The following is a 21,723-nucleotide window of genomic DNA, read 5'->3' as shown; positions in this document are numbered from 1 at the left end:
ACACACTTTCGCAGTCATCCACAGCTTCTGGTTGGAGCGTGTTGAGATGGTCTTGGAGACGGTCACATCATCGATGTACTTCCCGATGTAGCCGGACACAGATGCAGTGTACTCCTACAAGTTAATAGAGTCGCCGTTGGTTGCAGCCTCCCTAAACATGTCCCAGTCAGTGCACTCAAAGCAGTCCTGAAGAGCAGAGATGGCTCCTGCTGGCCAGGTCTTAACCTGTTGCAGAACCGGTTTAGAGCGTCTGACAAGTGGTCTGTATGCTGGAATCAACATAACAGAGATGTGGTCTGAATAGCCGAAGTGGGGTGGGGCTCCGCAGGATACACGCCGGAAATGTTTGAATAAACAACATCCAGTGTGTTCGTCCCTCTCATAGCAAAGTCCACATACTGATGGAATTTAGGGAGCACAGTTCTGAGATTTGCATGATTGAAATCTCCGGCAATGATAAACCGTCCGTCAGGGTGAGCATTCTGCAGCTCGCTAATAGCTCCGTACAGCTCACACAGAGCCTCCTTAGTGTTAGCGCTGGGTGGAATGTACACTCCGATAATGAAAGTAGTGGTGAATTCCCGGGGTAAATAAAAAGGTCTGCATCTAACAGTCACAAACTCCACTACCGATGAGCAGTAGTTAGACACAAGCACAGAGTCCTTTCACCATTCTGTGTTGATGTAAACACACACGCCACCACCGTGAGTCTTACCGCACAGAGGTGCATTCCTGTCGGCACAAAACACGGTTAGCTCGGCTAGCTGAATGGCGGCGTCTGGAACTCTGTCGCTGAGCCACGTCTCTGTGAAAACAAAGATGCAGCAGTCTCTGAACTCATGCCGTGTAGTTCGCTGGAGTCGGATGTAGTCCAGTTTATTATCCAGTGAGCAGATGTTGGACAAGATGATGGAAGCCGGCCGGCTAGGGTTGGTTGTTAGCCTAGCACATACACCCGCCCGTTTACCGCGCTTCTGCTTCCTCGAACATCGTTTGCGACATCCTCGCTCCCGGCCACTGGCATCAGGCGACGCCGAGGACTGAAGGCCTGGACTTCGCAGGAAGCCGAGTTCGCGAAGTTTCCAGAGTACTTCATCATGCAAGTTAGTAAGTGCATGATTTCTGTACTTTAATATCATCTGGCAGTCATATACATGAACACCACTGTCTTTGGCGTCCATGCACTTTTAATTTCACGCTAAAACAAAAAGAAGGCACCATTTTGGTTCCAGAGTGGCCGCTGTGTGCTACTGCCGTGCCGCCATCTTGATAGCCATCTGAGATAGCAGTTGGGGCTGAATAGCGGTATCAATGTAGCTTGATGGCTAAAGCTAATGTATATGAACATAGCAAGGAGTCGGTGTCAAAATGAGACCAGACGGAGAAGAAGTGGAGAGAGTGCTCTTAAATAGGGGAGTGGAGGAAAGAGGTGCAGGTGAACTCAATCAGTATTAGGGAGAGTGAGTGCGCTGGTGAAGGGTCGGGTCCGGCGTGCTTGTGACAGAACCCTCCCCTCCATGGTCCGCTCCTGAGGCCCGAGGTCTTCGGCGTCGCGGCGGACGGCCTGTAGCACGCGGAGTGGAGTGTTCTGGGTGATGGGTGTGGAAGTCCATGAGGAGGTTGGGGTCCAATGTGTCATCACGAGGGACCCATGACTTTCTTCCGGACCATACCCCTCCCAGTCTACTAAATACTCAAGGCAACCACCACAACGCCGGGACCTCAGGATCTTCTTCACCATATAGACAGAGTCATCCTCGCCCACCGCATCGCCAGAATCTGTGGAGGGAGAAGGAGAGACAGGTGAGACATAAGGTTTTAGTAAAGATACATGGAATGTGGGGTGAATTTTGTAGTGTGATGGGAGTTGGAGTTGCACTGTAACTGGGTTGACGAGACGGGAGATGAGGAACGGGCCGATGTATCTGGGGCTGAGCTTCCTGCAGGGGAGACGTAACTGGATGTCTCTTGTTGAGAGCCACACCTTCTGTCCGGGTTGATAATTAGGCGCTTCCTCCCTCCGAGTGTCTGCTGCCCACTTATGGCGCCGGGTGGCCTGTTGTAGTCTGTGGTGGGCGGAGTTCCAGACTCTCTCACTCTCCTGGAACCAATGTTGTACTGAGGGGACTGTGGAAGGTTCGTCAGACCAGGAAAACAATGGAGGCTGGAAGCCGAGTATGCACTGGAAAGGGGTGAGGCCAGTGGTGAACTGACATCCAGTTCTGTGCATACTTGGCCCATGGGAGGTAGCGATGCCAGGAGAGTTGCAGGTGGTGGCAGAAGGTACTTAGGTAGTGACTGATCTCCTGGATTTTACGCTTGGTTTGACTGTTGGACTGTGAGTGATATCCAGAAGTCAGGCTAGTGGTCACACCCAGGGGACAGAAGAAGGCCTTCCAGACACATGATACAAACTGAGGTCCCCTATTGGACACAATATCTTCGGGGATCCCGAAATTCCAAAAGACGTGCTGGAACAGGCCTTCTGCAGTTTCCAAGGCTGTGGGGAGGCCTTTAAGAGTGATGAGGAGGTAGGCCTTGGAGAACTGGTCCACTGCCACAAGGATGCAGGTGTAACCTCCCGAGGCTGGCAGGTCAGTAACAAAGTCCACTCCTAGGTGTGACCAGGGACGTTGAGGAGTGGGCAATGGGATAAGCTTGCCAGATGGTAGATGATGAGGGGTCTTCGCCATAGCAAACTCCTGACAACCCCTTACGTACCTTCTGACGCCCTGTGCCTGGGGAGGAGTGAGCTGACTGGATTAAATGGTGACGTATGGATGATGGGACGTACATGCGGTTGGATGGACATTCTGGGGGAGTTGGCTCTGAGGCAGTGGCCGATGTGATGTCAGCGTCCAGGTCCCATTGGATGGATGCGACCAACAAGCTGGGTGGTAGTATGGGTTCTGGCTGTTTGGAGGGAGCGTTGGGGGTGTACAGGCGTGAGAGAGCGTCTGCTTTGCTATTTTTGGACCCTGGGCAGTAGGTGAATTTGAAATTGAACCTGGTGAAAAACAAGCCCCATCGGGCTTGACGGGGGTTAAGACGTTTGGCATCTCAGAGGTATTGCAGGTTCTTGTGGTCAGTGATGACTGTGAACTGATGATAAGCTCCCTCCAGCCAGTGCCTCCACTCCTCCAGGGCAAGCTTGATGGCCAGTAACTCCCTGTTCCCCACATCATAATTCTATTCACAAGGTGATAGTTTCTGTGAAAAGTAGGCACAGGGGTGGAGACGTGCTGGATTACCGTGCTCTTCGGAGAGAACCGCCCCCACTCCAGTAGTGGAAGCATCCACCTCCACGATGAAGGGAAGATCTGGGTCAGGATGGGATAGGCGTGGAGCTGATACGAAAAGTTAAACATTGTCCAAGACCAAGATGGCAGCACTTGCACAACGCGAGTCTCAGCGTCTCACCAGTTTTTGCTTTTTAGCTGTTATTTTTTTATTCCTTGCCGGTTTGTTCACTAAGAATAGCCTTGCTTTAACATCCTACAGCAGGCAAGAACTTTTAGACATTGGATTACGCCATTCTGTTACTTCTATCGCCGATCTCCGACTCATCCCAGAGATCTCCAGAACACCGGAGGCTGCTCGCTCTGCCCAGCTGGGCGGAAGTGCTTGCAGGCGGTGTCGAGACCGTAAACAAAGGCGGGGGAAGCATGGCGGGCTAAGGGCTAAGCTAAAGCTTACTCCGCATCAGCTCTCTTTACCCAGCATTTTCCTCACTAATGTTCAGTCACTGGTCAACAAAATGGACGAGCTACAACTGCACATCTTCAGCAATAAGAGGATTATGGACTCAAACATCATGATTTTCACAGAAACATGGTTGAATAGCAGCATTCCGGATAGCGCTATTGAGCTAGCCGAACGCTATGTTTTCTGGGCAGGCAGGACAGCAGAGGACACCGGTAAGACCAGAGGTAGAGGGCTGTGCATTTATATAAACAAAGCTTGGTGTACAGACTCTGTTATCACTAGGAGACACTGCTCGCCTAACCTGGAATTTATTATGGTTTAGTGTAGACCCTTTTATCTGCCCAGAGAATTCACATCAACCATTGTTACTGCTGTGTACATTCCACCAGATGCTAATGCCAAGATTGCAATGAAAGAACTACATGCAGCCATTAGCACACAACAGTCAACTCATCCAGATGCTGCTTTTATTGTTGTGGGTGACTTTAACCACTCCAGCTTAAAAACAGTGCTCCCTAGATTTCACCAGCACGTTTCCTTCCACACCAGAGGAAATAAAACCCTGGACCATGTTTATTCCAACATGCCTGGAGCTTACAAGGATACCCCCCTCCCCCACCTGGGACAATCAGATCACCTCTCTTTGTTCCTCTCCCCTGCATATTTACCACTCATCCAACATGTGGGGCCAACAGTAAAGACAATCAAAGTGTGGCCAGTGGGGGCAGACACTGAACTACAGGACCGGTTTCAACACGCCGACTGGATCATGTTTGCCACTCAGGCAACCTGTGGTTCCCACTTGGATATTGAAGGCTACGCTTCCTCTATACTGGATTACATTAACACCACGACAGACAGCGTCACCACCCAGAAACAGATCACCATTTACCCAAATCAGAAGCCTTGGATGAACAAAGAGGTTCGCCTCTTACTGAAGGCCCGCAACGCTGCCTTTAGATATGGTGATGCACAGGCCTACAGTACAGCCAGGGCCAATCTGAAGCGGGGCATTAAGATGGCCAAGTACTGCTACAAGCTGAGTATTGAAGAACACTTCTACAGCTCCAACCCCCAGCAGATGTGGCAGGGCATACAGGCCATTAGCAACTACAGGCCCATCAACCCTTCACCCCTGTCTACTGACATCTCCTTTCTCAATGAGCTAAACAACTTCTATGCTCGCTTTGAAAGGGATAATCTGGAGCCAGCAATCAAAATCGAGCTCCCAACAGACTTCCAGCCACTTACATTCTCAACTAATGATGTCAGTGCAGTACTAAGAAGGATCAATGCAAGGAAAGCAGCGGGGCCCAATGGTATCCCCGGGCGCGTCCTCAGAGCATGTGCTGGGGAGCTGGTGGGGGTCCTAACAGACTTATTCAACCTGTATCTAGCCCAAGCTATTGTGCCCACCTGCCTTAAGACCACCTCCATTGTGCCTGTACCAAAAAACTCCACTACATACTGCCTAAATGACTACCGCCCAGTGGTGCTCACCCCCATCATCACTAAGTGCTTTGAGCAGCTGGTACTGGCACACCTCAAAACCTGTCTTCCTACCACCCTTGATCCTCATCAATTTGCTTACCATCAGAACAGGAGCACGGAGAACGCAATTTCCACAGCGCTGCACTCAGTCCTCTCTCACATGGACAATACAGACACCTATGCCAGAATGCTTTTCCTGGACTTTAGTTCAGCGTTTAACACTGTCATCCTTTCCAAGTTAGTCACCAAACTTGGAGACCTGGGCATCAATGCATCACTATGCAACTGGCTTCTGGACTTTCTGACCAACAGACCCCAGCATGTTCGGATAGATCACCAATGCTCTTCCACCCTCATTCTTGGCACCGGAGTACCACAAGGCTGTGTTCTGAGTCCCTTCCTCTACTCTCTCTTCACCTATGACTGCAAGCCTGTACATAGTTCCAACACAATTATCAAGTTTGCAGATGACACCACAGTGATTGGACTCATCAGAGACAACGATGAGTCAGCTTATAGAGAGGAGGTGGACTGTCTAGCTGCATGCTGTGCTGGCAACAACCTGCTGCTCAACACTGCAAAGACCAAGGAGATCATAGTGGACTTCAGGAAGGAGAAAGGTGACACACACACACCTATTCATCTCAATGGAGAGGTGGTAAACCGTGTCACTAGATTCAAATTCCTGGGTATCCACATCTCCGAGGATCTCTCCTGGACTACCAACAGCTCCAGTCTGGTCAAGAAGGCTCACCAGCGCCTCTTCTTCCTGAGGGCTCTGAGGAAGAACCATCTCTCTTCAGACATCCTGGTGAACTTATACCGTTGCACCATCAAGACCATCCTGACCAGCTGTATCACTGTCTGGTATGGGAACTGCACTGTGTCAGCCCAGAAAGTGCTGCAGAGGGTGGTGAAAACTGCACAACGCATCATAGGAGTTCCACTTTGTAAGATCGAGAACATTTACAGGAAGCGTTGTCTCAGCAGAGCACGCAAAATTAGACTCTTTGCCCTCCTGCCTTCTGGGAGGTGCTACAGGAGCCTCTGGACCAAGACTAGCAGGTTTAGGAACAGCTTTTTCCCCACAGCTGTTTCTTTGCTGAACTCTGCCTCCACCTGATCACACACACATTGACTGAGCACGTTATTATCAGTGTATATAACCTTTTTCTGTGTAGCATCTCCAGGTCGGCTCACTTGCTCATGGGGTCCATCGCATCCTTCCCAAAAACTCAATTAACTATTACACAGCTCACAACTGAGCTATCACTACTTATAGTTCATTTCATTTTGACTCAACCGACATGCTGTAACTCCTGAGAGCCAGGCGCCAGGATGTCTGATGGCTCTGGATAACACCTAATCCCCAAACAAAGACTGGAGATAAAGGAGGTATTCTACCACCATGAATGTTGGAGTTCTGCAGACCATCAATGCTGATAGCCCAGCCTCACACCTGGAACTCACCATCAACTTGTGACCTTACCATACAAATCACCCTGCGCCCAGCAGTTTTATGACCGTGAAAAGTCAACAAGAATTCCCTAATCTAAACCGAATCAATGCCTTGACCGGGGGATGACCAAAGCTCTGACTGAAGACACACACATACACACACACACACACACCCAAAGTGTCTGGAAACGCTCATCCTGACCCCCACACACACACATAAGGAGAGTTCCTTTATTCAACTTTCAATAAAACAATAGTAAAACCCTACCTGACCCATGCCTAATACACCTGTATATGTTTTCCTCTTTTTGCCTTTATATTTTTAGGGTTGTATTACCACTCATGACCTGTTGTTCTGTGAAATAGAACATGTTTTTATAAGATAAGAATGTATATTTTAATTGCCTATACCCAGTTTCCTTTCCTCTCATACTGACTCTTTCGTGTCTACTATCAAAATGATCCTCTTTTAATTTTATAAGCAATAGTGTAGGCCATGCGGCCATTCAAGTACATAATATGAGCCTACGATACTTTAATTGAAACTCTATCCATTCCTGACTTCACCATAAAGCATGCAAATGAGTGACCGAGCGGAGACAAAGAAACTTTTCCCTCCAAAAGTTTCAGGTATTGGATTGGTCACTCTGAATAACTAGGCGCGACCAAGGGATCAGTAAAAACCCTAAGCACCCATCTATCGGGGCCCAACTCGACGCCGATCTCTCTTCGGGGCAAGACTTTCACTTTCTCTTGAGACTTTGCCAGCAGCTTCAATCGAGGAACTTTGCAACACCGAAACCTTTTTCGTTCCAACAGAATCTCTCGCTTACTCCGAGGACTTCAAAGCTCCGAACCTCCTTGATCCACTACATCAAGACACTTGTCAACGAACCAATGCAAGTAAAAGCTACCAATTATTTTAGATCCGCAATTTTAAGCTGAAGCCACTTTATTAAGGCTTTATTATTATTACCTTGACGATTCTCACACGTGGTAACTAAAACTCGATCTGAAACTTGCCATATTTGATCTCTTCTCTGTTTCCTTATCTCTTTCTCTCTCTCACTCTCTCTCTCTCTCTCGCTCCGATTTCCTCTGTATTCTGTTCCTTAATCTCAATCTCTCTTCGTTTACTTATCCCCTCTCTATAATCCTTACCCTGTCTTTTATGTATGTGTGTCGTAGTTAGTATGTGTTGTGTGTTTTTGTTTTATTAAATGCATTTTATTCACAAGTGATTGTCTCTGTGCTTTGCTCACAATTTCGGGGTCCATTGATGTTGCTACGAGCTAAATTAAAACTAGTACTTTATAAAGTAGTTATTCTTTCTTGGCCAGGAAGATAACTTTCCCTGGAATTAATGCATAATTATACTGTCTGTTCGCTGGACGAACAAATCAAATAATTGTGTTATTGATTCTCTGACAGTTAGTTCTAAGAACCCCCATTTCAATATTTATAATTAATTATAACCTGTTATAATTACACGTAAATATTTAAATGTTGAGCTAGCTTTGCTACACTGTATATAACCCTTTCTCTGTACAGTTTACATATGTGTACAGTTTACATATACAAATTATTTATCACAGTATACAATATCTTCCTCATTGCACACATCTAAATCATTACACTCATTGTACATAACTCCTCTGTATACTGTTTATATATTTAATTATTATTTTATATTAGTATACAATACCTTCTTTATTGCACCACTACAATCATTTGCTCATTTGCACTCATTGCATTTACCTCCCACTGTATACTGTTATATATGCAAATTATTTACATATTTTTGTATATTGTTTATATATGCAAATTATTTATTGTTATATACTTATTATATATGCTAATTATTTGCACTGCGAAATGCACTTCTGGTTAGATGCTAACTGTATTTCGTTGCCTTGTACCCACATGTGCAGTGACAATAAAGTTGAATCTAATCTAATCTAATCTTAATCAGGTAGAAGGCTTGGTCCACTTCAGGGCTCCACTGCAGGGTTTTAGGCCCCTTTTTGAGGAGGTTCGTGAGAGGGGCAATGATGGAACTGTATCCCCCGATGAACCTCCTGTAGAAATTAGCGAACCCCAGGAACCTCTGCAACTCCTTCACCATGGTGGGGACTGGCCAGGCAGTGATGGCTTCCACCTTGCCCTCTTCCATTCTGACACCATCGGGGCTGATGATGTACCCTAGGAAGCTGGTGGAGGTTAAATGGAAGGAGCATTTCTCAGCCTTCAGGAATAGCTGGTGTTCCCGGAGTTTTTGGAGGATGGTTCTGACATGAAGAACATGTTCGGTCTCGTTACGAGAGTACACCAAAATGTCGTCGATGTAGACGATGACGAAGTGATGTAGGTACTCTCGGAACCGTTCATTCATGTAGCCCTGGAAGACTGATGGTGCGTTAACCAGGCCATATGGCATCACTAGGTATTCGTAGAGGCCGGTAGGGGTTACGAACTCTGTCTTCCACTCTTCCTTAGAAGGATGGATATATCCTTGCTTTAGGGCCTTTCAAATGTAGTCCTCCATGGCCTGGTGTTCCGGCAGGGACAGGAAGTATATTTTGCCTCATGGCATGGGGGCATCCGGAAGGAGATCAATACAACAATCCCAGGGTCGATGTGAGGGAAGCTCGGACAAAACACGTCTTGGTAGTCCGAGTATTGGGGAGGAATGGACAGTAGCTGTTTTTGGTGCGGGCTCTCGATGGATGTGGTTTGTAGGGACAAGGAGGGAGTTTCGGGAACCTGAAGCGGGAGGTTAGGAAAACAATGATTGAAGCAGCGTTCTCCCCACTTCAGAACCTCTCCAATGGCCCAGGAAATGGTAGGGGAGTGCTCCATAAGCCAACGCCGTCCAAGGATGATCTCCGAAGTGGACCTCTCTAGAACCAGGAAATGACTGTATTCCGAGTGAAGAAAGCCAATCCTCATGTGGATTGGCCAAACGAAGGTGCGCACTGTCCCCCGTCCTAGGGGGCTACCGGTGATGGAGTGGATGCGGTAGTGGATGGGGTTAGGGCCCTTCTTGAGGTTCAACTGGTGGCAAAGGTCGGCGGAGATGAAATTGCCGGCTGATCCAGAGTCTAAGAGCACGTGAATTGTAATGGGGAGAGGAGCCGCAAATCAGTTCTACGGGCATGGTGAGTGGTTTTAAGTGAGTAGAAGAATAAGTTATAGTACTCACCGTGGGGCATACTGGGCGTGAGGGACATGCAGGCAATGCATGTCCCGGTTGGCTGCAGTAGAGGCAGAGACCCTGGGTCAGCCGACGTTGTCTCTCAGAGGGTGAAAGCCTGGAATGTTCCACCTGCATGGGTTCTGTTTCTGGTTCTAGAGAGGTGTATGAGGGAGAGGTCTCAGGACGGTGATGGACGGTTGATGTGAGTGACAACCCTGGCTCTGCCAGGCAGTGCTTCCTTCATTCAGAGACTAGAGTGGCAGTTTGAATGAAGATTTCCAGCCCTATGGAGTCATCCACGGTGGCGAGCTGCAGATGAACCCCGGGCTCGAGTCCCTGGCGATAGGTGGTTAGCAGGGCGTGTTCATCCCACCCAGTGGCAGCAATTAGAGTGCAGAGTATAGTTATTAATGGAGCGTGTACCTTGTTTCAGGTGGTAGAGTTGCTCTCTCGCACTCGTATCCCATAAGGGTTTGCTGAAGTGAGCAACGAAAGTGTCAATGGACTGAAGAACCGGGCCATTCTGATGCCAGAGGGAATCAGCCCAGCGGCATGCTTTCCCAGTCAAAAGTGAGATGAGGAATGCAATCTTTGCTCTGTCAGTGGGAAAGCGGTCGGGTTGCATCTCCATGGCTAGTTGACACTGGAGCAGGAAACCACTGCAATCCTCTGCCAAACCGGAATAGGAGGAGGGTGTGGCCATCGGGTCAGTGAGGTAAGTCACTTCCGGGTTTGGCGGTGGACACGCAGCTGTGGTAAAGTCAGCAGCGGCTTAGGACTGAGATGCTGTGGGAACAGTAGCGGCAGCGGGCTGAGAAGCGGTGGCTTCCTGCAATGCGGGGAGCACTCCCTGCAGTGCACTGACCAGCTGGTGGATGGTGTCAGCGGCTGTTGGGTCCATACTGTTCAGTGGTCTGGTCTTCTGTCACAAAACACCAGAGATGAACAGACAAAAGGCAGGATTAAACCGCGGAAGGGGTGTATTTATTAATTGAGGAATACGGGTGGAGAAAGGGGAGAGGAGAATTCTCAGCTGTAGAAGTTGGGATCTGGAAGCCGAAGCGGAATGGAGGTGAAGTCGCTGTGCACGGAGGTGAGGAGGTGGGGAGATCAGCAAGCGTGATGAGAAAGGGAAAATAGCAGTTGGGGCTGAATAGCGGTATCAATGTAGCTTAAAGGCTAAAACTAACATATATGAATGTAGCGAGGAGTCGGTGTCAAAACGAGACCAGACAGAGAAGAAGTGGAGAGAGTGCTCTTAAATAGGGGAGTGGAGGAAAGAAACTAATGAGGTGCAGGTGAACTCAATCAGTATTGGGGAGAGTGAGTGCACTGGTGAGAGGTCGGGTCTCGTGTGCCTGTAACAGACAACTGGCAGTAAAGAAGAACTGTTGTTTATTTCCTCTACTACAAAGATCAATGACTGGGAAAACTGGAGTGATCTCATATCAAGGCTGGTCAGGAAAGTAAGGGATACAAAGTAAAGATTAGACTTATAAGGAGTTATATAAAATACTTTTCAATATTATTTTATTTTAGGGTTTTTGTCTTTTTTTTTCTATTCTGCTTACCTTGTGCACTTCACTGGAGGTGGCTTGACCACATAGGATAAGTCATTGGTCTCCCAACTATTATGAAATGGGAAAGTCTCTCAAACAATGATTGGAATTGGAAAGTATGAGGGAATTTCCACATGGACTTGGGTTTAAAATCGGAGATTTGGATGGGCTAAGCAATTTAAGGGATTGGAGGGGCGTGTTGGGTCTTTCATGATAGCTTACAAAAGCTGTAAAATTATTTAAGTGTCTGCCAGTGACCATACGGATGCCTGTGATGAATGCCGTCTAAATGCTAAATATTTGTGCTGGCATAAGAAGGATTGAAAGTGAGCCAAACCACCTAAAATATGAGCATAATAAATGGAAAAATTTAAGTTTCATTAAAGTAGTCAACCAGCTTCTGAGATTCATATCACCCAAGGTATCATACATGGCAGCTCTAAGTATCTGCAAACACCAGTGTTTTTAGAACACAAATAGAAATGGTTAAGTTGCTTTTTTAATTTAGTATCCACTTTATGCATACTTGTTTTAAAAGAATTTTCTCTTTAACTATCATAATTGAATTCTAAAATACTGGCATTGGCATGAAAGAGTTGATAAGGCTGCATTACAATATAATAAGCTTTTTATTGTTTTCTTATCACATATTATTTGATATCAACAGGATTCAACATTAACAGCAGCAATCTAAGGTTTAGCACTAAACTACACATACAAGGAAGCTCGTATACACAGTAATTTGGATTTTTATTTTAAACCTAGCTATGCATAGTAGTGAAATTAAAGGTGATGCTGATTTAGTGTGAGACTGCAAGACAGTCATGAGAATATATTTAATGACAGTTCTTGTTCTTGTAGGTCATATGATGAGCATAATTTTAAATGTTTTAGGATGGCTAACGTAATACCCATTTACTTTGAATGAATAATCAGTTTGAATGAGCTTAATTACTTGTTTCCTTAAGGGCTACTTGCTAATTTAAATAGGGGGTTTTAGCAAGTGGTGTCAATTAACTTTAAGAATAGCTCCTTTCCCATGCTTATAAACAGAACCTGATATTTGTATTGATCTGTGATAACATACAAAAGGTTTTCCTCTCAGATCAAGAGAATTTTATACTATGTTGTGTAAGTGTTAGCTACCAAATGAAAATCAATGCATATGGTCAATATTGCAATTTGACCTACAATTTCATATTTCACTGATCATATGATTTAAACATGATTATATAATAGGTAGGCTTTTAGCTCACTTCACTGGTGCTTTACTCATCATTTGCTTTTTGGTATTCTTTTCTGGTTTCATTATGATGATATAACACTTTGGAAGAAATATACAAAACAGTAACCCAAAGCTTGAGGCCAAAATAGCAAATATCTCCACAGCTACAGTAAATTTTCCAGGAGAGCTGACATAAGCTGGAATAAAAGTGATCCAAACTGCACAGAATATAAGCATGCTGAATGTGATGAATATGGCTTCGTTGAAATTGTCAGGTAACTTCCGGGCCAGAAAAGCTAAAACAAAGCATAGAAAAGCCAAAAATCCAATATAACCCAGCACAGCCCAAAAACCTATGGTAGAACCCAGATTGCATTCTAGAATAATTTTTTCTTTGTAGCTCTTTAGATTTTTGAAAGGGAAAGGAGGGGATATGGTTAACCAAAGAACACAAATGACAACCTGTATGAGAGTGAAGACAAGTACACTGAGTCTCTGCTGTGTAGGCCCAAACCATTTCATGACATTACTGCCTGGAAGTGTAGCCCTGAAGGCCATTAACACCACTATGGTTTTTCCCAGTACACAGGAGATGCAGAGGACGAAGATTATCCCAAACGCTGTGTGCCGCAGCATACAGGACCACTCAGTGGGCTGAAATATGAAAGTAAGAGAACAAAGGAAACACAGAGCCAGAGAGAAGAGCAGCAGGAAGCTCAGCTCAGAGTTGTTGGCTTTGACTATTGGGGTATGTTTATGTCTAAAGAATATTACTGATATTACCAGTGTTATAAAAGCACCAATAATAGAAACAGCTGTTAGAAAAATTCCCATAGTTTCTTCAAAGGACAAATATTCAACTTCCTTCTTTACACATTTATCTTTCTGTAAATTTGACCGGTATTCTTGGGAGCATTGTTCACATTCAGTAGAATCTGTCACAGATTTGAAAGAGAAAAAACAATAAACAACACATAAAATGCACAGGGAAAATAATCAGTAGGATTCCTTGGTAATTCAAAAGCTTATTAAACCTTTCAATGCATGATTTGAAAACTCATATATACATTTCTATACTAAATGTGTAATTCTAATATTTTTTCTTCTTCTGGATATTACTGTACCTGTCATATTACTGATCTCTCCATCAGCACATGGTATGCAATCAAAGCAACAGATAGGCTTTCCTTTCTGCACAGCCTTCCTTGTACCAGGAGGACAGTTCTTGCTGCATACAGATATAGGTACCTATGATTTTAAAAAATATTAATTTGCCTAAACATAATAGATAGTATATTTAAAAAATAAGATATTAAAAGAAGAAATGTCACCTGCTTACCTGCTTGGTATTTTGCGCCCACACTATAGAGGCCAAGTTAATTGCTAATTGATCATAACTAGGTAAAGTAGAGTCATACAGTCCAACAGTGATAAATTCATGTTGATTTTCTTTATTTTTTTGCCAGTTTATTATCTCATATTTTGCAGGAGGGTCACCATTTTTATCAAAATAAACTACTTCCCCTTCTTTGGTTTTGAAATATACATTTCTGAGGTGTTTTAAAAACTGACACACACACACACACACACACACACACACATACATATATATATATATATATATATATATATATATATATATATATATATATATATATATATATATATATATATATGAGTATATAAATAAAGAGAGAGGGAGAGAGAAAGAGAGAGAAATAGAAAAAGAGAAAGAGAACATGTTACATTCCCGGTTTAATTATAATAATAAACATTGTTTATATACTCACTGTGACAGGACCAGGCTGCTGCTTTGTAAGACATGTTTTATTGCAGCCAAGGAGGTTGTGTAGTGTATGGGCAATAGCATAAACTCCTTTATACACATTACTAAAAATGGGCATCAGTGACATATCAGTGAATGTGTTTTCTACTTCAGACAGCTTCTCTTCTCCTGTGCACATGGGCAAGCCCTTTGAATCATTCTGCAGTGTATATTCACAGTCAAACAAAGCCATCCAGAATTCAGGAAAAATGGCACTGCCTACAGATTTCAGTGGTTTTACATCTAGAATGAAATCCTGAAGACCTGTCACCTTTGCTTTGGGGATAGCTACCCCTATAGCTCCTTGCAGTATATTGTATTTGTCCAAACGGGCTAGCTCTGGGTCAATCATCCAGGCCTCTGTTCCCACCCACTGATATCCAGTGATATTGTGTTCAAAAAATAATTGCAATAGATCCTCCAAATCCCATGTATCAAGATATCCAACAATCACACGAGAAGTTGAGATTTTGATCTGGTCAATGATTCTCAATACTCTTTCTTTTGAGTATGTTTTAAAATATGGAAGTGAGTATTCTAAGCAGATGCCTAACTGTTCTGCAATTTCAGTAAATGCTGCCATTCCGCTGTTACCATAATCATCATCTCTTCTTATTGCTCCCACCCAGGTCCAGCCAAAGTGCTTGACCATCTCTGCTAGTGCTCTGCTCTGGTAATAATTACTAGGAACAGTGCGCAGAAATGAGGGATATTTCCTTTTGTCACTGAGACACTCACAGGTAGAATAATGACTGATCTAAAACAGGAATCACATATATGAGACATTTTTTGCATCTTGTATTAACACAAAAGCAGTCAAAATGATAGACACTCATTTCTTTTGTAATTGTTGTTCAATTATTTGTAGTGATATGCACTTACACAAATACTTACAATAGGAACACTGAAAGGCCCAATACTGGTTGCAATAGGCACAGACACTGATGAGTATGTTTCACCTATTATAGCTTGGACCTGGGCTGGCTTTGTACAGGGTTCATCTGAAATTGAGTTCTCATTTCCATTAACAAGTGCCATAGCCATTTTAATCCCCTGTGCAGGAAACCTACATGTATCATAGATCTTGTATCCCAGAGAGACACCTGGCAGTAAAGAAGAACTGTTGTTTATTTCCTCTACTGCAAAGATCAATGACTGGGAAAACTGGAGTGTTCTCATATCAAGGCTGGTCAGGAAAGTAAGGGATACATTGTAAAGATTAGACTTATAAGGAGTTATATAAATTATTTTTCAATTTTATTATATTTTAGGGTTTTTCTATTTTTTTTCTATTCTGCTTACCTTGTGCACTTCACTGGAGGTGGCTTGACCACATAGGATAAGTCAGTGGTCTCCCAACTATTATGAAATGGGAAAGTCCCTCCAACAATGATGTCACCATCCTTCCATATCTGTGGGTTTGCAGGCTCTCCTTGTAGGCTACAAGCAGTCCCATTTGCTCTGGAAAAATTAATAATGGCCATTACCACATGCAATAGAGTAAAGACAGACTCCATAAACCTGTTCAGATTAAGAATAGTGATGAACAACAATAAAATATGCCTGGTCTGATGTTTTGGCTGGTTGATCAAGATTTCTGGTATATATACAGATGTAAAGAAAATTCTCTAAGGAAAAATTACGCTTGTGGGCTGCTCAAAAAAGGAGGTGTGACTTCTGATCAGCTTTTGTCTAAAAACATTAGGCCTCTGTGGCGGTTGCAACTTGTTTTGGCAATGGACAATGGTGGCTGGGCATTTTCTAAGGGGTGGTGTTATGTTTCTATTCAAGTCCACATGCTTTCCTGATACTTTTAGCAAAAAAGAAGAATGGTGGTCTGTGCATGTGCATAGTTTACTGTCAGCTGAAAAGCCATTGCATCATCTGCTGAAGGTGCTGCGAGCACCACAGAGCCAAAAAGGCACTTGAATAGTTCAATAATGAATTTACCATTGAATAATTCAATTCAATTCAACTGAATAACCTAAATTGGGTGTTATAGGTGGTCTTAGGCCTATGCCTCTCAGCAACCATGACCTGATTATACTCACTAGCTAAGTCCATTCTTGAAAGCCAGCAGGTCCCTGTCAATGTATCCAATAATTCCTTGATGCAGAAAACACATACGGTCTTATTCAGTTTAATCGAATTGAATTATTCAAGTGTAAATTGATGCCTTTTAGGGTCTTCATTGCTCTCAGCACCTTCACCAGTTGATGCAATGACTGTTCATTGATCAGCGGTGTCAGACATTATTGCAATGCGTTGATGATATTATGGTATTTTCTCACTTGGTAGTACTGCATGTGTCACAGTTGGAGATCATTTTGAGTCTACCAGGAGCATGAAGTATGAAAGTTAAGTTTGGGAAGTGTTCATTCTTCTCGTTCAGTCATTGGACAGTTTGGAGAGAGCCCACTGACCTTGTTTTTTGTTGAATTCCTCACAGAACTCTTGGATCTCTGTGGGAATGTCCACATGGACTTGGGTTTAAAATCGGAGATTTGGATGGGCTAAGCAATGTAAGGGATTGGAGGGGCGTGTTGGGTCTTTCATGATAGCTTACAAAAGCTGTAAAACTATTGAAGTGTCTGCCAGTGACCATACACATGTCTTTGATAAATGCCGTCTAAATGCTAAATATTTGTGCTGGCATAAGAAGGATTGAAAGTGAGCCAAACCACCTAAAATATGAGCATAATAAATGGAGAAATTTAAGTTTCATTAAAGTAGTCAACCAGCTTCTGAGATTCATATCACCCAAGGTATCATACATGGCAGCTCTAAGTATCTGCAAACACCAGTATTTTTAGAACACAAATAGAAATGGTTAAGTTGCTTTTTTAATTTAGTATCCACTTTATGCATACTTGTTTTAAAAGAATTTTCTCTTTAACTATCATAATTGAATTCTAAAATACTGGCATTGACATGAAAGAGTTGATAAGGCTGCATTACATTATAATAAGCTTTTTATTGTTTTCTTATCACATATTATTTGATATCAACAGGATTCAACATTAACAGCAACAATCTAAGGTTTAGCACTAAACTACACATACAAGGAAGGTCGTATACACAATATTTTTGATTTTTATTTTAAACCTAGCTATGCATAGTAGTGAAATTAAAGGTGATGCTGATTTAGTGTGAGACTGCAAGACAGTCATGAGAATATATTTAATGACAGTTCTTGTTCATATGAACAAGTGTCATATGTCATATGATGAGTATAATTTTAAATGTTTTAGAATGGCTAAGGTAATACCCATTTACTTTGAATGAATAATCAGTTTGAATAAGCTTAATTACTTGTTTCCTTAAGGGAAACTTGCTAATTTAAATAGGGAGTTTTAGCAAGTGGTGTCAATTAACTTTAAGAATAGCTCCTTTCCCATGCTTATAAACCGAACCTGATATTTGTATTGATCTGTGATAACATATTGTAGATCACATCAAATGTTTTTCCTCTCAGATCAATATAATTTTATACTATGTTGTGTAAGTGTTAGCTACCAAATGAAAATCAATGCATATGGTCAATATTGCAATTTGACCTACAATTTCATATTTCACTGATCATATGATTTAAACATGATTATATAATAGGTAGGCTTTTAGCTCACTTCACTGGTGCTTTACTCATCATTTGCTTTTTGGTATTCTTTTCTGGTTTCATTATGATGATATAACACTTTGGAAGAAATATACAAAACAGTAAACCAAAGCTTGAGGCCAAAATAGCAAATATCTCCACAGCTACAGTAAATTTTCCAGGAGAGCTGACATAAGCTGGAATAAAAGTGATCCAAACTGCACAGAATATAAGCATGCTGAATGTGATGAATTTGGCTTCGTTGAAATTGTCAGGCAAGTTCCGGGCCAGAAAAGCTAAAACAAAGCATAGAAAAGCCAAAAATCCAATATAACCCAGCACAGCCCAAAAACCTATGGTAGAACCCAGATTGCATTCTAGAATAATTTTTTCTTTGTAGCTCTTTAGATTTTTGAAAGGGAAAGGAGGGGATATGTTTAACCAAAGCACACAAATGACAACCTGTATGAGAGTGAAGACAAGTACACTGAGTCTCTGCTGTGTAGGCCCAAACCATTTCATGACATTACTGCCTGGAAGTGTAGCCCTGAAGGCCATTAACACCACTATGGTTTTTCCCAGTACACAGGAGATACTGAGGACAAAGGTGATCCCAAACGCTGTATGCCGCAGCATACAGGACCACTCAGATGGCTGACCAATAAAAGTAAGTGAACAGAGGAAACACAGAGCCAGAGAGAAGAGCAGCAGGAAGCTCAGCTCAGAGTTGTTGGCTTTGACTATTGGGGTATGTTTATGTCTAAAGAATATTACTGATATTACCAGTGTTATAAAAGCACCAATAATAGAAACAGCTGTTAGAAAAATTCCCATAGTTTCTTCAAAGGACAAATATTCAACTTCCTTCTTTACACATTTATCTTTCTGTAAATTTGACCGGTATTCTTGGGAGCATTGTTCACATTCAGTAGAATCTGTCATAGATTTGAAAGAGAAATAAACAATAAACAACACATAAAATGCACAGGGAAAATTATCAGTAGGATTCCTTGATAATTCAAAATCTTAATAAACCTTTCAATGCATGATTTGAAAACTCATATATACATTTCTTTACTTAATGTGTAATTCTAATTTTTTTTCTTCTTCTGGATATTACTGTACCTGTCATATTACTGATCTCTCCATCAGCACATGGTATGCAATCAAAGCAACAGATAGGCTTTCCTTTCTGCACAGCCTTCCTTGTACCAGGAGGACAGTTCTTACTGCATACAGATATAGGTACCTATGATTTTAAACAAATATTAATTTGCCTAAACATAATAGATAGTATATTTAAAAAATAAGATATTAAAAGAAGAAATGTCACCTGCTTACCTGCTTGGTATTTTGCACCCACACTATAGAGGCCAAGTTAATTGCTAATTGATCATAACTAGGTAAAGTAGAGTCATACAGTCCAACAGTGATAAATTCATGTTGATTTTCTTTATTTTTTTGCCAGTTTATTATCTCATATTTTGCAGGAGGGTCACCATTTTTATCAAAATAAACTTCTTCCCCTTCTTTGGTTTTGTAATATACATTTCTGAGGTGTTTTAAAAACTGACACACACAAACACACACACATAAATACATACATATATATATATATATATATATATATATATATATATATATATATATATATATATATATATATATATATATATATAAAGAGAGACAGAGAGATAGAGAGAAAGAGAGAGAAAAAGAGAAAGAGAAGACGTTACGTTCCCGGTTTAATTATAATAATAAACATTGTTTATATACTCACTGTGACAGGACCAGGCTGTTGCTTTATAAGACATGTTTTATTGCAGCCAAGGAGGTTGTGTAGTGTATGGGCAATAGCATAAACTCCTTTATACACATTACTAAAAATGGGCATCAGTGACATATCAGTGAATGTGTTTTTTACTTCAGACAGCTTCTCTTCTCCTGTGCACATGGGCAAGCCCTTTGAATCATTCTGCAGTGTATATTCACAGTCAAACAAAGCCATCCAGAATTCAGGAAAAATGGCACTGCCTACAGATTTCAGTGGTTTTACATCTAGAATGAAATCCTGAAGACCTGTCACCTTTGCTTTGGGGATAGCTACCCCTATAGCTCCTTGCAGTATATTGTATTTGTCCAAACGGGCTAGCTCTGGGTCAATCATCCAGCCCTCTGTTCCCACCCACTGATATCCAGTGATATTGTGTTCAAAAAATACTTGCAATAGATCCTCCAAATCCCAGGTATCAAGATATCCAACAATCACACGAGAAGTTGAGATTTTGATCTGGTCAATGATTCTCAATACTCTTTCTTTTGAGTATGTTTTAAAATATGGAAGTGAGTATTCTAAGCAGATGCCTAACTGTTCTGCAATTTCAGTAAATGCTGCCATTCCACTGTTACCATAATCATCATCTCTTCTTATTGCTCCCACCCAGGTCCAGCCAAAGTGCTTGACCATCTCTGCTAGTGCTCTGCTCTGGTAATAATTACTAGGAACAGTGCGTAGAAATGAGGGATATTTCCTTTTGTCACTGAGACACTCACAGGTGGAATAATGACTGATCTAAAACAGGAATCACATATGTGAGACATGTTTATGCATCATGTATTAACACAAAATTAGTCAAAATGATAGACACTCATTTCTTTTGTACTTTTTGTACAGTTATTTGTTGTGATAAGCACTTACACAAATACTTACAATAGGAACACTGAATGGACCAATACTGTTTGCAATAGCCGTAGACACTGATGAGTATGTTTCACCTATTATAGCTTGGACCTGGGCTGGCTTTGTACAGGGTTCATTTGAAATTGATTTCTCATTTCCATTAACAAGTGCCATAGCCATTTTAATCCCCTGTCCAGCAAAACTACATGTATCATAGATCTTGTATCCCAGAGAGACACCTGGCAGTAAAGAAGAACTGTTGTTTATTTCCTCTACTGCAAAGATCAATGACTGGGAAAACTGCAGTGTTCTCATATCAAGGCTGGTCAGGAAAGTAAGGGATACAATGTAAAGATTAGACTTATAAGGAGTTATATAAATTACTTTTCAATTTTATTATATTTTAGGTTTTTTTTTTTTCTATTCTGCTTACCTTGTGCACTTCACTGGAGGTGGCTTGACCACATAGGATAAGTCAGTGGTCTCCCAACTATTATGAAATGGGAAAGTCCCTCCAACAATGATGTCACCATCCTTCCATATCTGTGGGTTTGCAGGCTCTCCTTGTAGGCTACAAGCAGTCCCATTTGCTCTGGAAAAATTAATAATGGCCATTACCACATGCAAAAGTGTAAAGACAGACTCCATAAACCTGTTCAGATTAAGAATAGTGATGAACAACTGTAAAATATGCCTTGTCTGATATTTTGGCTGGTTGATCAAGATTTCTGGTATATATACAGATGTAAAGAAAATTCTCCATGGAAAAATTACACTTGTGGGCTGCTCAAAAAAGGAGGTGTGACTTCTGAGCAGCTTTTGTCTAAAAACATTAGGCCTCTGTGGTGGGTGTAACTTGTTTTGCCAATGGACAATGGTGGCTGGGCATTTTCTAAAGGGTGGTGTTAAGTTTCTATTCAAGTTCACATGCTTTGCTGACAGTATTAGCTAAATAGAAGAATTGTGGTCTGTGCATGTGCATAGTTTAC

At 42.3% G+C, this 21,723-nt stretch overlaps 3 protein-coding genes across 3 annotated transcripts; all 3 read right to left on the bottom strand.

Moving 5' to 3' along the window:
- Nucleotides 1-12,140: 12,140 nt before the first annotated feature.
- Nucleotides 12,141-14,074, bottom strand: LOC131351546 (extracellular calcium-sensing receptor-like). Its single transcript, XM_058386965.1, has 3 exons — nucleotides 14,033-14,074; nucleotides 13,759-13,882; nucleotides 12,141-13,539 (listed from the first exon to the last, which is right to left on the bottom strand). The coding sequence occupies exons 1-3, from the start codon at nucleotides 14,072-14,074 to the stop codon at nucleotides 12,662-12,664; spliced, it is 1,044 nt and encodes a 347-aa protein (XP_058242948.1). The 3' UTR covers nucleotides 12,141-12,661.
- Nucleotides 14,075-14,393: 319 nt separating this feature from the next.
- On the bottom strand, nucleotides 14,394-15,890 carry LOC131352182 (extracellular calcium-sensing receptor-like). The gene is made up of 3 exons (XM_058388122.1): nucleotides 15,762-15,890; nucleotides 15,354-15,645; nucleotides 14,394-15,216 (listed from the first exon to the last, which is right to left on the bottom strand). The coding sequence occupies exons 2-3, from the start codon at nucleotides 15,636-15,638 to the stop codon at nucleotides 14,413-14,415; spliced, it is 1,089 nt and encodes a 362-aa protein (XP_058244105.1). The 5' UTR covers nucleotides 15,639-15,645; nucleotides 15,762-15,890; the 3' UTR covers nucleotides 14,394-14,412.
- A 1,997-nt stretch (nucleotides 15,891-17,887) lies between these two features.
- On the bottom strand, nucleotides 17,888-21,382 carry LOC131352248 (extracellular calcium-sensing receptor-like). The gene is made up of 6 exons (XM_058388216.1): nucleotides 21,168-21,382; nucleotides 20,765-21,056; nucleotides 19,835-20,626; nucleotides 19,396-19,623; nucleotides 19,180-19,303; nucleotides 17,888-18,989 (listed from the first exon to the last, which is right to left on the bottom strand). Exons 1-6 carry the CDS (start codon nucleotides 21,380-21,382, stop codon nucleotides 18,082-18,084), a joined length of 2,559 nt encoding a protein of 852 aa, XP_058244199.1. The 3' UTR covers nucleotides 17,888-18,081.
- Nucleotides 21,383-21,723: the final 341 nt, after the last annotated feature.

This window comes from Hemibagrus wyckioides, linkage group LG04 (assembly GCF_019097595.1).
Source record: "Hemibagrus wyckioides isolate EC202008001 linkage group LG04, SWU_Hwy_1.0, whole genome shotgun sequence".
NCBI lineage: Eukaryota > Metazoa > Chordata > Actinopteri > Siluriformes > Bagridae > Hemibagrus > Hemibagrus wyckioides.
This window is presented reverse-complemented; position numbering and strand designations above follow the sequence as displayed.